The sequence below is a fragment of the Cetorhinus maximus genome, chromosome 2 (genome assembly GCF_964194155.1).
Source record: "Cetorhinus maximus chromosome 2, sCetMax3.hap1.1, whole genome shotgun sequence".
Taxonomy (NCBI): domain Eukaryota; kingdom Metazoa; phylum Chordata; class Chondrichthyes; order Lamniformes; family Cetorhinidae; genus Cetorhinus; species Cetorhinus maximus.
The window spans coordinates 175,617,054-175,630,027 of NC_135880.1; the positions used below are offsets into that span (position 1 = coordinate 175,617,054).

At 42.9% G+C, this 12,974-nt stretch overlaps 1 protein-coding gene across 1 annotated transcript in view; it reads right to left on the reverse strand.

Annotated features, from left to right (window-relative positions):
• The window catches only part of hsdl2 (hydroxysteroid dehydrogenase like 2), a 110,603-nt gene that overhangs the window by 38,356 nt on the left and 59,273 nt on the right, over positions 1-12,974 (reverse strand). Inside the window, exon 4 of the mRNA XM_078571148.1 lies at positions 11,057-11,171. Within this exon, the coding sequence (XP_078427274.1) occupies positions 11,057-11,171 (115 nt within the window). The remainder of the gene's footprint in view (positions 1-11,056; positions 11,172-12,974) is intronic.

The following is a 12,974-nucleotide window of genomic DNA, read 5'->3' on the forward strand; positions in this document are numbered from 1 at the left end:
ACAGTAGCTAAATATCTGTCACTGGGAAAATATTAGAGTTTATTATAAAGGATGAAATAGCAGAGCATTTAGAAATGCATAATATAACCAAGCAGAGTCAGCATGGCTTCATGAAGAGGAAATCATGCCTGACAAATTTATTAGAATTCTTTGAGGAGGTAACAAGCAGGACAGATAAAGGGGAATCAGTAGATGTAATATATTTGGATTTCCAAAAGGCGTTCAATAAGGTGCTGCATGTAAGACTACTTAAGATAAGATCTCATGGTGTTGGGGGTAGTATATTAGCATGGATAGAGGGTTGGCTAACTAATAGAAGACAGAGAGTTGGGATAAAGGGGGTAATTTCGGGATGGTAACCAGTAACTAGTGGAGTGCCATAGGGATCAGTGCTGGGGCCACAATTATGTACAATATATATTAATGACTTAGATGAGGGGAGGGAAGTGAATTTACTAACGCCAAGTTTGTGGATCAACCAAAATAGGTGGGAAGGCAAGTGGTGAGGATGACACAAGGAATCTACAGAGGGGCATAAACAGGTTAAGCAAGTGGGCAAAAACTTGGCAGATGGAATATAATGTGGGAAAATGTGAGGTTATGCATTTTGCCAGGAAGAATAGAGGAGTTGAATATCATTTAAATGGAAAAGACTGCAGAAAGCAGCAGCACAGCGGGATTTGGGAGTCCTCATGCATGAATCCCAAAAAGCTACCATACAAGATCAACAGGTGATAGGTGAGGCAAATGGAATGTTGGCCTTTAATTCAAAGGGAATGGAGTATAAAAATAGGGAAGTCTTGCTAAAACTATACAAGACACTAGTTAGACCACACCTAGAACTCTGTGAACAGTTTTGGTCCCATTATCTAAGGAAAGATATACTGGCATTGGAGTCAGTCCAGAGAAGGTTCACTAGGTTGCTCCTGGGTATGGAGGGATTTTCTTATGAGGAGAAGTTGAGTAGGTTGGACCTGTACTCATTGGAGTTTAGAAGAATGAGAGGCGACCTTATTGAAAGATTCTTAGGAGGCTTGACAGGGTAGATACTGAGAGGTTGTTTCCCCTTGTGGGAGAGTCTAGACCAGAGGGCATAATCTCAGAAGGGGTCACCCACTTAAGACAGAGATGAGGAGGAATTTCTTCTCTCAGAGGGTAGTGAATCTGTGGAATTCTTCGCCGCAGAGGCCTGTAGAGGCTTGATCATTAAGTATATTCAAGGCTGAGATAGATAGATTTTTAATCAGTAAGGGAATCCAGGGTTCTGGGGAAAAGGCAGAAAGTGGAGTTGAGGATTATCAGGTCAGCCATGATCTCAGTGAATGGCGGAGCAGACTCGATGGGCCGAATGGCCGACTTCTGCTTCTACGTCTTATGGTCTTTCTTCTAGAAAGGGAGGCTATAGGGGTGATCCTATAAAGTTCCTTCCTTTGCAAATTACACAATTCACTTGAATGCAAAGGAAGATCCTTCCATTCACTGTAAAGACACGTACTTCTTTAACTGGCTTCTGGTCATCTCTGTCCATGACCTTAACTCCCTCACCTAAAGACCCTGTTGCCACCAATTCCCCTCACTGCCCTCCACAGCCTCACCATCAAGAAATTAACAAGTGATGCAGGACTCCAATAGCTGCCTCCAGCACCCAATAAAATCTTTGGCCCTACTTCATTTTTGAATCCCTCTGATCAGGTTTCCACCCCTGCCACATCACCGAAACAGTCCTGATCGAAGTTGTAAATGACATCCAACGTGGCTGTGACAGTGGTAGACTTACCTTCCGCATCCTTCTCAGACCTATCCAGCAGTTTTCTTTTTACACAGTTGACCACACCATCCTCCTCCAATGCCTCTCCAGCTGGGAGGGACTGCACTCACCTGGTTCCATTCTTAGCTATCCAGTCACAGGCAGAGAATTACCTGCAATGTCTTCTCTTCCCTCTCCTCCGTCATTATCTCTGGGCTTTCCCTAGATCTATTCCTTGTCTCCTCCTATCTTTCATCTACATGCTGCCCCTTTGCAAAATTGTCGGAAAACACTATCTCACCACCGCCACCTCTTGATGCCTCCACCATCTGAGATTTGTCACATGGTATGTCAGACATCCAGTACTAACACCGCCAACCCTCAAGAGACCTTATGTTGTTTTATTTGTTGTGGGGTGTGGATGCAGCTGGCTAGGCCAGCATTTATTGTCCATCCCAGATTGTCCTGGAGAAGATGGTGAGACACCTTCTTGAACCGCGGCAGTGCCTGTGGTGTAGGTACACCTGAACTGCTTTGTTTCTGCAGCAGTTTGATACAACTGTGTGGCTTACGTGGCCATTTCAGAAGGCAGTTAAAAGCTGTGGGTGAGGAGTCACATGTAGGCTAGACCAAATAAGGAAAGCAGATTTCCTTCCCTAAAGGACATGAGTGAAACAGATTGGTTTTTACAACAATCCAATAATCTTACGATCATTATTACCAAGACAACATTTTATTCCAAATAAGTTGATTGAACTTAAATTTCCCCAGCTGCAATGGTGGGATATCAGCTCATGTTTCCAGAGCATTAGTCTAGGCCAAATCTCCATGCTGTTGCTGATCTGGCCTCTTGTGCATCTGGTTGTAATCACTCCACCACTGGAGGCCACACCTAAAGCTCACTGCCTGAGGCCTTGAGCTCTGAAATTCTCTCCCTAAACCTCTCCCGCCTCTCTCCTCTTCTTATATCATTGCTTGAAACCCACATCCTTAACCAAGCTTTGGTCATCTGTCCTAATATATCCTGGTGTCAAATTTTGTTCGACAACACTTCCCTAGGACAGATTTGAATTTCAAGTTTGTTAACTTTACTGTTTTTAATCAATCATGACCATCAATTTTATTTTACAGGCTGTTCTCTTCTGCCAGAGAGAGGCTAAACGATGGAATTGTGCCAAACTAGATGGAGGAAATAGATTTATAGGCAGCCACATCCACTATTACATGCACGACAAGTTAAATAAAGGATTCATTCGTTCTAGACCTCAGTTCAAGGCCTCGTTGCCATAAATCCTGGCAGGAGCTTTCACTGGCCATGAAAATACAAGTTTAGATTTCCCTTACACAAAATGTGAATTCACGCAGTAAATTATTTCCGGGAACACAGGCTGATAGCCAGACACTAGGGGGTGCCGACGAGCAGGTGTAATCCTGCTCTCCCTTTGGATTTCCTCACCCATCCTCTTCATCTGCATTTACCATTTCTCCCAAACTCCAGCGGACTTCAGTGGTTTTACCTGCAAGAATTCCCAGCTGCCATGCTCAGGTTTTCCACATCCTCAGCTGCTGCTTAGGCAGCCCAGTGCATTTCACTCAAACCAACTTTCACTGGGAGAAAATATTAGTGTTCAGGCACCAGTGTGGATGATAACCACCATCATACTCAATGAAATTATCTGCAATAAAAATGTGTAAATTTAGACCCAACCCAGTATGGGTGCAACGGGTTAAATGGCCTCCTTCCCTGTTTTAAACCCCTGACTTTTTTTAAACTGGAGTCAATTCAAACTTTGGTCAAGCATTATTAGATTATATACTCGGCACCTCATCCAGGGACAGTGCAAAACACCTAATTTTGTATTCCACAGGCTGCTCCATGGGTCAGTTAGTTACCTGGGGAGTCAGAGGAGACAGAAGGGCGTTGGGGAGACTATTTTACTGCATTCGCGTGCAGGTGAAATGCTTGCTTACAAAATCAGAGTGTACATCATCAGAGATTTTGCAGCATTCGCAAAGTCTCAGTTTTACTGAAGGTAGCTTCTTTAAAATCAGTATACGCTTGAAAAATTAGTGTAATCTACTGCTCAGTGGGTAGCACTCTAGTCTCAGAGTCAGAAAGCTGTGGGTTCAAGTCCCACTGACACTCCCTGGGCAGTGCTGCACTGTCCGGAGGCGCAGCGCTGGGGGTGCCCCACACTGTCGCAGGCGCAGTATTGAGGGAGTGCTGTTTGTCAATGACGCTGTCTTTCAGGTGAGGTGTTGAACTAAAGCCTCATCTGCTCTCTCAGGTGGACATAAAATAACCCATGACACTATTTCAAAGGAGAGCAGGGGAGTTCTCCCTGGTGTCATGGGCCCAAATTCATCCATTAACCAACATCACAAATTAGAACAATGACCACTCTTCAAAGAAAAAGTGATTATAAAACTCTTTGGAGTCTCGTGAGGTTGTGCAAGGTGACGTATAAATGCAAGTCCTTTTTTTCTTAAGAAATATCATGAATAGTTCAAAGCCTAACATTTCTTAAGTTGCTTGAGCAAAACGTTCTGGTGGAAATTAGACCAGGTCACAGCTGTGCGCCTCAAGATAAAGTCAACCCTCAGAGAGGTTTCTCTTAAAAAGGTCTGAGGTCTCCTCAGAGGACAGGGGCCATTTCTCAAGTGCTGTCTGCGCATTGAATTCTTGCGCCGACAGAGTCAGCAAAACGTTCTCACTCCCCCATTATTGCAAATGTTCCAGATTCTGCTGTAAGAGTCAAGTGCTGGAATGTGTTTTCGAGAAGCTGTGATTGCTGTACTACACCAGAGCCACCTTGTCGGTACATGTCTCAACAATGGTTCAAATTCCATCCTGAAGACGAAAGAATTCTTCCTGATATCATGGCTGAATCAGGAGTAAAATAAATAACTCGCCTGCTACAGACACAACGCGAAGTGGCTGGCCTGTTTTCCAGCCTTCTCTATACACGGAAAAAAAAGTGTGTTTTTTTCGCTTAGCGATGAGCAAGAGGATGACAGAATTATTGAGAAATTAAAAGATGGTGGAATAGAAAGTCACACCAGGATTTAAATAAAAATCGACAGGATCAATTCCGACTAAGAAAGCTGTCAGTTCTGATTCACAATACGGAGACTGATTTGGGATGGTGAAAAGGAAAAAAAAGACTTGCATTTATATAGCACCTTGCACAACCACTGGTCATCTCAAAGCGGCAAAGAAGCACTTTGTCTTTAAGTCTACACACTAGGTGTAATGTAGGAAATGCAGCAGCCAATTTACTCACAGCAAGCTCCCACAAACAGCAATGTGATAATGACCTGATAATCTATTTTTGTGATGTTGATTGAGACACAAATATCTTACCGGACATCAGGGAGGACTCCCCCGCTCTTCTTTGAAATAGTGCAATGGGATCTTTTACATTCACCTGAGCAGGAAGGTGGGGGCCTTGGTTTAACGTCTCATTCGAAAGATGGCACCACTGACAGTGCAGCACTCCCTCATACTGCACTGGAGGATCAGCCTGGATTTTTGCGCTTAAGCCCTGGAGTAGGATTTGAACCTGGAACCTTGTGACTCAGAGCCAAGATAGGCATTTACCAACACCTCGAATATATTCCTCCAAGGTCTTTATTGCTTTTAAGCTACTTTGTTGTGCTTAGTGCAAATAGAGTCCACACTTAATCCTGAAGGGCTGTAGCCCCAGTAAACTTTTGCAGGGATAAAGCTAAGGAGAGACTGGTTCAACTGGGCCTGTATTCACTCGAGTTTAGAAGAATGAGACAGGATCTGATTGAAATGTATAAAATTCTAACAGGGCTAGACAGACTGGATGCAGGGAGGGTGTTTCCCCTAGTTGGGGGTGGTCCAGAACCAGGGGCCACAGTCTCAGGATATGGGGCAGCTGTTTAGGGCTGAAATGAGGAAAAATTTCTTCACTCAGAGGGTGGTCAACCTGTGGAATTCTCTACCACAGAAGGCTGTGGAGGCCTGGTCACTGAGTATATTCAAAAAAGAAATTGATAAACTTTTGGATATTAGGGGCATCAATGGGTATGGAGAGAAAGCAGGAATATGGTGTTGAGATAGAGGATCGGCCATGATCATATTGAATGGCGGAGCAGGCTGGAAGGGCCGAATAGCCTACTCCTGCTCCTAGTTTCTATGACGAGGATTAAGCCCTCCTGTACATTCTGCAGAAACAGGCTACTGCCTTTGTTCTGTTAGCAAATTGGTGAATGTGCTTCAAATAAGCTGCTAGTGGATTAGAGCTGAGGATTTATTATTAAGGCTGGCGTGTTGAAGCCTTAACAAAGGCCACGTCAGTCTTTGCCTGCCAAAAGTCCGTGAAACTTCGACTGAAGTAACCCGGTCTTCATGGCGGAGATGGCTTTGCGAGGTGGAGAAAGCGAGCAATCGGCTGTCACAAACATTCCGCTATCCTCTCCCCAACTCTTCAATTATTCTAGGTTTATCAAGATCAAGGGGAATGCCAAAAGGCTTCATACTGGTTATGTTACCAATGCTGATCCACATTTAGTGTTACTAATGGAGTTAATGGAGTCACATCACCACCTCTTTCAAGACTCGTCAAGTTCCCCGCTTGGATTTCGTTTTAAAAGGAGAAGCCTGTGGTCACTGCTGTCAGAGATGTTTAGTGTTACAAATGCAGTTAACAAAGTATAACAACTTGCATGTAAATTGCATCCTTAATATATTAAAACATCACAAGGCGCTTCATAGGATTGATTATCAAATTAAATCTGGCACTGAGCCACATAAAGAGATATTAGGACACTCGACCAAAATTATAGTCAAAGAGATAGGTTTTATGAAATGTCTTAAAGGAAGAAAGAGACAGAGAGATTCAGGGAATGAATGACAGAGTTTTGCATGCGGACGATGGTGGGCCGATGAAAATCATGATTATGCAAGAGGCCGGAATTTAAGGAGCACAGAGATCTCAGAGGGCTGAAGGGGATTAGAGATAGGGTGGGGCGAAGCCTTGGAGGGATTCGAAAACCAGGATGTGAATTACACGCTTTACTCTTATTGCATTTGAAGAAGCACAAAACATTTATACAACAATCAAGTGAAATCTGATTTGACTTCTGACCTCTGCATAAACCTTTACTTTTAATAAATAACAGGCCAAGACCAGAGTTGAAGAGAGTTTATGTTCTTGCACTAACTGTTGATCACCTCTTCCACTATTGGACAGTGACCCGAGACAAGAGTTTTCTTGACCACTGGAGCACAATATTAGGAGATATTATTTGTTGGCAACAAGGGCTGAAAGGAAGCATAAGAAAAATATCCTAACAAAAACAGATCCATCATGTACAAACCAACCTTGGCATCTTGGTTAGGGAGTGGATCTGTGGTCTTTGGTGTCTTACTGTTCATTCAGGGAGACAGAGTTGCTGTGGCAACATGCATGTTGTAGTTTGGAGCTATGGATAGTGATGGTAGAGGCTCCAATTTTCCTTCCATCACATGACTGACCAGGAATCTCTCCCACTCTTACTGCCTGCCATTGGCATGTGTTGGAAGGATTTGCAGGTTGATAATCAACCTGTTTGACCATGTTATGAATGCACCTTCCTTGGCCATCAAGTCCTGGGGTGGGACTTGAACCCAGGGTTTCTGGCTCAGAGGCAGGGACGCTACCCATTGAGCCACAAGACCTCCAACATGTGGTCTTGGCTGGTGGCTAAATGTCATCCAGTGTATCTGGCACACAACTATGCTTAAAGACCATTAGGTTTTGGGTATACAGCCACATTAATGAACTGTGCTCTGGAAGCAAACCTTTAGTTCCAGTGCATTCAACTATTTATTTCCCATGAGTCTCAAGTCGTGACTTGTACTAGAGGTTTCTTCGGTTTTCTCTGCACAAGCAAAGTCAAGGAGAAACCGATAACAGGAGATGTGTATTATATAGGATTTACAGCACAGAAACAGGCCATTCAGCCCAACAGGTCCATGCCAGTGTTTCTGCTTCACACAAGCCTCCTATCACCATCCCCCAAAAATCTCACCCTTTCAGCATATTCTTCAGTTCCTTTCTCTCCCATGAGCTTTTCCAGATTCTGCTGCACCTTCTTGTGAAGAATATATATCTTACACATAGAAGGAAAATAGATCCTCAAAGATCATTGGAGCTCCTAGAAAAGTTTATTCACTTCAGATGACGATAAAAGGGACAATGATTGCATTTCCACAAACAGTTACTGACAAACCACAACAGCCATGGACGATTGATCCAATGTGGAATTTATCGCCTAAATGAGCTTCATCACAGCTGTAAAGCCATGGGACATTCACATGATGCCAATGTTAACTGGATCCACGCCAGTTGATGAAGCTAAAACTAAGACACAGCTGCTTTATTTGCTGGAGAGAGTTTATTGACTTAGTTCACAGTTAACACTACTCCAACCTCCCCAGTGTCCCAGCTAGCCCCATTTATATGCTCTTTTGATTAATATGAAAAGGGGACAAATTAACAAAAGGTCAAATGAACTAGCAAAAGTGGATAACCCCTTAAAGGGGTACCTTAACTCAAGAACAAAATGTTAAAGGAAACTTACAAAAGTCAAATTAAAACGTGATTTTCAGGGTCAATGGTGCACCCCAATCCCTGCAGTGCCCACAGGTCATGGAAGGCCTATTTATAGGTGTACAAATAGCCATCGCCTGTTTAACAATGTAATTACCACTAAACCTTAACAGTATAGTTAACAAGACATTGACAGCCAACAGCGAAAATATCAGTGACTGGCTGAAATGAAATTTGTGAAGGGCAGAAAGTCGCAATGATAGTAAGGCAAACAATTACAGTGTCAGCTATGGCTCAGCTGGTAGCACACTCGCCCCAAAGTCAGAAGACTGTGGGTGCAAAGCTCATTGCAAGAGATTTGAACACAAAAATGTCAGATGGCATTTTCAGTGTTGTGTGGAGGGAGTGCTACACAGTTGGAAGTGCCAGCATATAGTTCCGAGGCGCCCACTCAGGTGGGTGTAAAAGATTCCATGGCACAAGTTCCCAATTTCTCTACAGTGTCCTGGTCACTATTTATCCCTCAAACAACATGACAGAAAAAAATTATCTGTTCATTATTGTAGAGTAAAGGGTTAATGGCTATGTTAGTTAGACAATGATGTTAAGCACGACATCAGGTTCCGATGTTCAAAGGAGCAAGACAGAACAGTCTGTGTCTACAGAACAATGTACTTACCATGAAGTCTTGGGTGTAAATAATGTGAATAAATAGCTTAAGAAAAACTAAACACTGACTGTCTCCAGGTCACTTGTAGAGTAAGTGAAACCTCATCAAACCAATTATCACAATACAATTTGTGGGAGCTTGCTGTGTGCAAATTGGCTCTGTCTTTCCTACAGACCATTAGTGGCTACATTTCAAAAATGCTCCATTGGCTGCAAGCCTGAGACACGTTCTGAGGTTGTGAAAGGTGTTCTATAAAGTCTTTCATTCAGAGGATAAGGAGAAGAGATTTTGCTGCAGGAAAGCACCAGTTGGTGACAAGCATGCTTTACATTTTGGCAGGAACAACATGGATTGGAAAATTACATTCAATGTTAAAACTGGAAAAGGAAGAGGTGAGGTTTCAGAAACGCAAATCTCAAAGTGAGGGAGCAAGCTGTTTTGGACAAAAACGGCAAATGGGGTCCGAGGTCATATAAAGAGGGACACCAAGTGCAAAATCAAAGGTGTAATGTTAATTCAATGCAAATCATGGGTTGGGCTACAGTGAAAATAATTATTCCATTTATAAATACCCAGCTTTCTCAATCAATTTGATGGATGTTCCACATCCTCCACATAGCAGCTGAGACATAAACACTCAGAACTAGGCATTCCTTCACCATTGCTGAGTCAAAAACTGGAACTCCCTTCCTGACAGCGCTGTGCGCGTACCTACACAACATGGACTGCAGCAATTCAAGAAGGTGGCTCACCACCAGCTTCTCAAGGGCAACTAGGGATGAAAAATAAATGCTGGCCTTGCCAATGACGCCCACATCCCAGGAACAATAAAAAGAAATAAAGCCTCAATGCAGTGACCTGGTTATGAGCATTACAAGACATGAGTTGAAACCTCAACCCAAGAAAGTGGCAATAGGACAAGCAATCAAGGATAAAACTTGGTTAACTTGAGTGCAGCATTAATCAGTTGAAGATTGCAGTACAGTACGATGTATAGTTTAAAGATAAGTGTGATTGCCATCAGGACAAACTTGTAATACAGTTGTGTGATGACAGTTGTTTGAAAAAGTCAATTCTAAGCAAGCATCAGTATCCACTGTTTCTTTCATGAATCAGCTTAAGAACCTGTTGTCTTAAGATGTATGGAAATTAGTCACTGAAGATCCTTTCTCCACCCATGGCTCACAGTTTGGGTGGTTAAGGTCTCCCTGTTCTGTTCCACAAGCAAGTTATGAAACTATTTAGCAATGCGCCCGACAGTGAAACAAGCCAAGGAGCATGGGAGAGTATCAGAGGGAGGTGTAATCTCCAATTGTCGTCATGAACGTCCCTGCTCCCTTGCTGAGAGCAGCACAGGTGGAAGACAGGCTGCCCAGGTGAGTATCCAGCTAAAATTATCAAAAGCACGTGGAGAGGAAAGGGATTCCTTGCCCTTCTGTTAAACATGAAATAACTTGGTTTGAACTCTGCAGTGCCAATTTAAATAAACCATTTCTCAATGTTGTTTATTTACACAGAAATTATTTTGCATTCCTAAATTAATTGAAATTGATAGCATATTTAACAATTCTTGTCCTTGTTTACAAAGCCTTCTGTGGCCTCATCCCTTCCTACCTCTAACCTCCTACAGCTCCACAACCTTCAGAGATCTCTGAGCTCCTCCAGTTTAGGTATCTTGCACCTCCTTGATTTCCATTGGTCCACCATTGGCAGCCATGCCTCCAGCTGCTTAGGCCCTAAGCTCTGGAATTCCCTCCCTGCACCTCTCACCTTTCCCTTCTCCTGTCGGACACTGCTTAACATCTCTTGCTTTGACCATCACTTTTGGTCATCCATTCTTATATATCTCTTCATATGGGCCAGTATCCATATCTGTTTGATAATGCTCCTGTGAATGTTCATCATATTAAAGCTGCTATACAAATGCAAGCTATTGTAATCTTCACAATAAATTACTCTTCATGTACTCATAATACAGATGTGATCTTTTCCTCACCATGCTGCACTTTCCAAGAATATATCTGATCACCCATTGCAAGTATTGACCGAAGCATACCCAATATTGACAGTACTCACGTTAGATAAGTACCCCTGGCGTTGATATTCATCATGAGATCCACTTTCTTCATTGGTGTGTCCAGGGTACCAGTTAGATTAATGGCACTAGCATTATTTATCAAAATATCTATGCCTGTTGGAATAAAAAGAAAGGGTCCATCACCAAAATAGCCTGTTTAGGCCTTGCTCAAAGCTCATCTCCCCAGTTTTTGCCCATCTCTCCTGGAAGCACTCATGGGCCATGCACCCCAGCAACAACCACTCCAATTCATTCTTCATGTGTAGGCCCAGGTTGGGACCACTGATCATCAGATGTCAGGTTGACCCAGTGGTAGTATGAGTCAGCAGGTCGTGGGTTCAAGCCTGACTGCTGGACATGAGAAGGTAACCTAAGGACATTACAGTGCAGTACCAAAAATGCATCATATCGTAATCGGTGTCATCATTTGGATGAAACGTTGGACAATGTAAAGAATTCCTTGGGGCTAATGGGAGAGCAGAGGACTTTGGCTAGTATTCCGGCCAGCATTTATCCCTCAGCCAACATCACCAAAGCAAGTTAACTCACAAGTGTAGAAAACAAGGAGCTGCTTTTGAAGGCAAAGGCATGCTGCTTTCAGATGTCCCAAGGATGTAAAAGGCATTTACATAAATACAGGTTTTGTGTTTCTTTTTTTAAAAAAAAAATTTAGTTACGCAAGTACCTCCTCCAAATCCAATCAGGCCGCTTGACAACACCACACTGACACGAATGCACATGGATGAAGTGAAATCAGCAGCAGGGATCCTTTCCCCTTTACAAGGTACCAAGGGCACTCATCACATTCTCAAGCCAAACCGTTTGCACTGTCACGTTAGTTATCCCACCCCCAATTAACAATTCAGGCAAAAGTACAAGCTTGGCACAAAACAAATTCTAACCTTGGGCCTCCTTCTGGTCTGCTTGACTTCATGGTCTTACTGGAATTCCTATTTTGTTTCAAAATTAAAGCTATTATCTTTAGAAAGCAATGCTTAGATTAAGCTGTATTCATCAAATGTTTAGAAGCTGCTAAAAAAACTATTTCTGCAGCCCCAACCATATAGCGTGGAATGACAATGGTGCAATGAAATAAGGAGCTTAAAGATCATGAACCCCAATACCCAAGTCATGGACCATATAGAATGCAAAGGTTCAAAGGTAACCTGCCTGGGTACCTCAAGAACTCATCCTGTCCTGTACAAATTATGTAGTCTGTTGTTTCAAAAAAGGAAGTTTTATTACTGTACAACAATTGGCATTTTATGTATTACCTTCAACATAAAAACATCTCTTGAGGTGTTTTTCCCGAAACAAAGGAAGAGGAAGAGGAAAGAAGAAAAAAACACTAGAGATTAAGAGCGGGAAAAAGCTTGGTTGTAAACTTGGGTTCAAAAGCAGAAAGAGGAGAGAAAGAAGATTTGTACTGATATCAAAGCTCTCAGGGTATCCCACAGCACTTTACATCCAATGTGGTATCTTTCTGAACTGTATTTGTTGTAATGTAGGAAACATGGCAGCCAAATAGAGCACAAAACCACAAAATAAAACAATGGAGGTAATGATCAGATAAATTTTTAGGTGTTGATTGAGGGGTAAAGGTTATTCAGGACACCAGGAAGAACTCCCCTGTTCTTCTACCAAATAGTGCTTTGGGCTCTTTCATGTCCACCCAAGCTGTCAGATAGGATCTCCCAAAAGATGGCACCTCCAACAGTGCAGCACTCCCTCAGTACAGCACTGGGAAAGCAATTCTGGACTATGTCAAGTCACTGGGGTGGGGCTTGAACCCAGAACCTTCTGACCCAAAGGTCTGAGAGCTATCCATTGAGCCAGGGTTGGCATTGGATGGTTAAGGAGTCCAGGGAAGGAGCTTCAGAGAGGAAGGCTGAGTCAATGGAAGACTCTGTCATCATT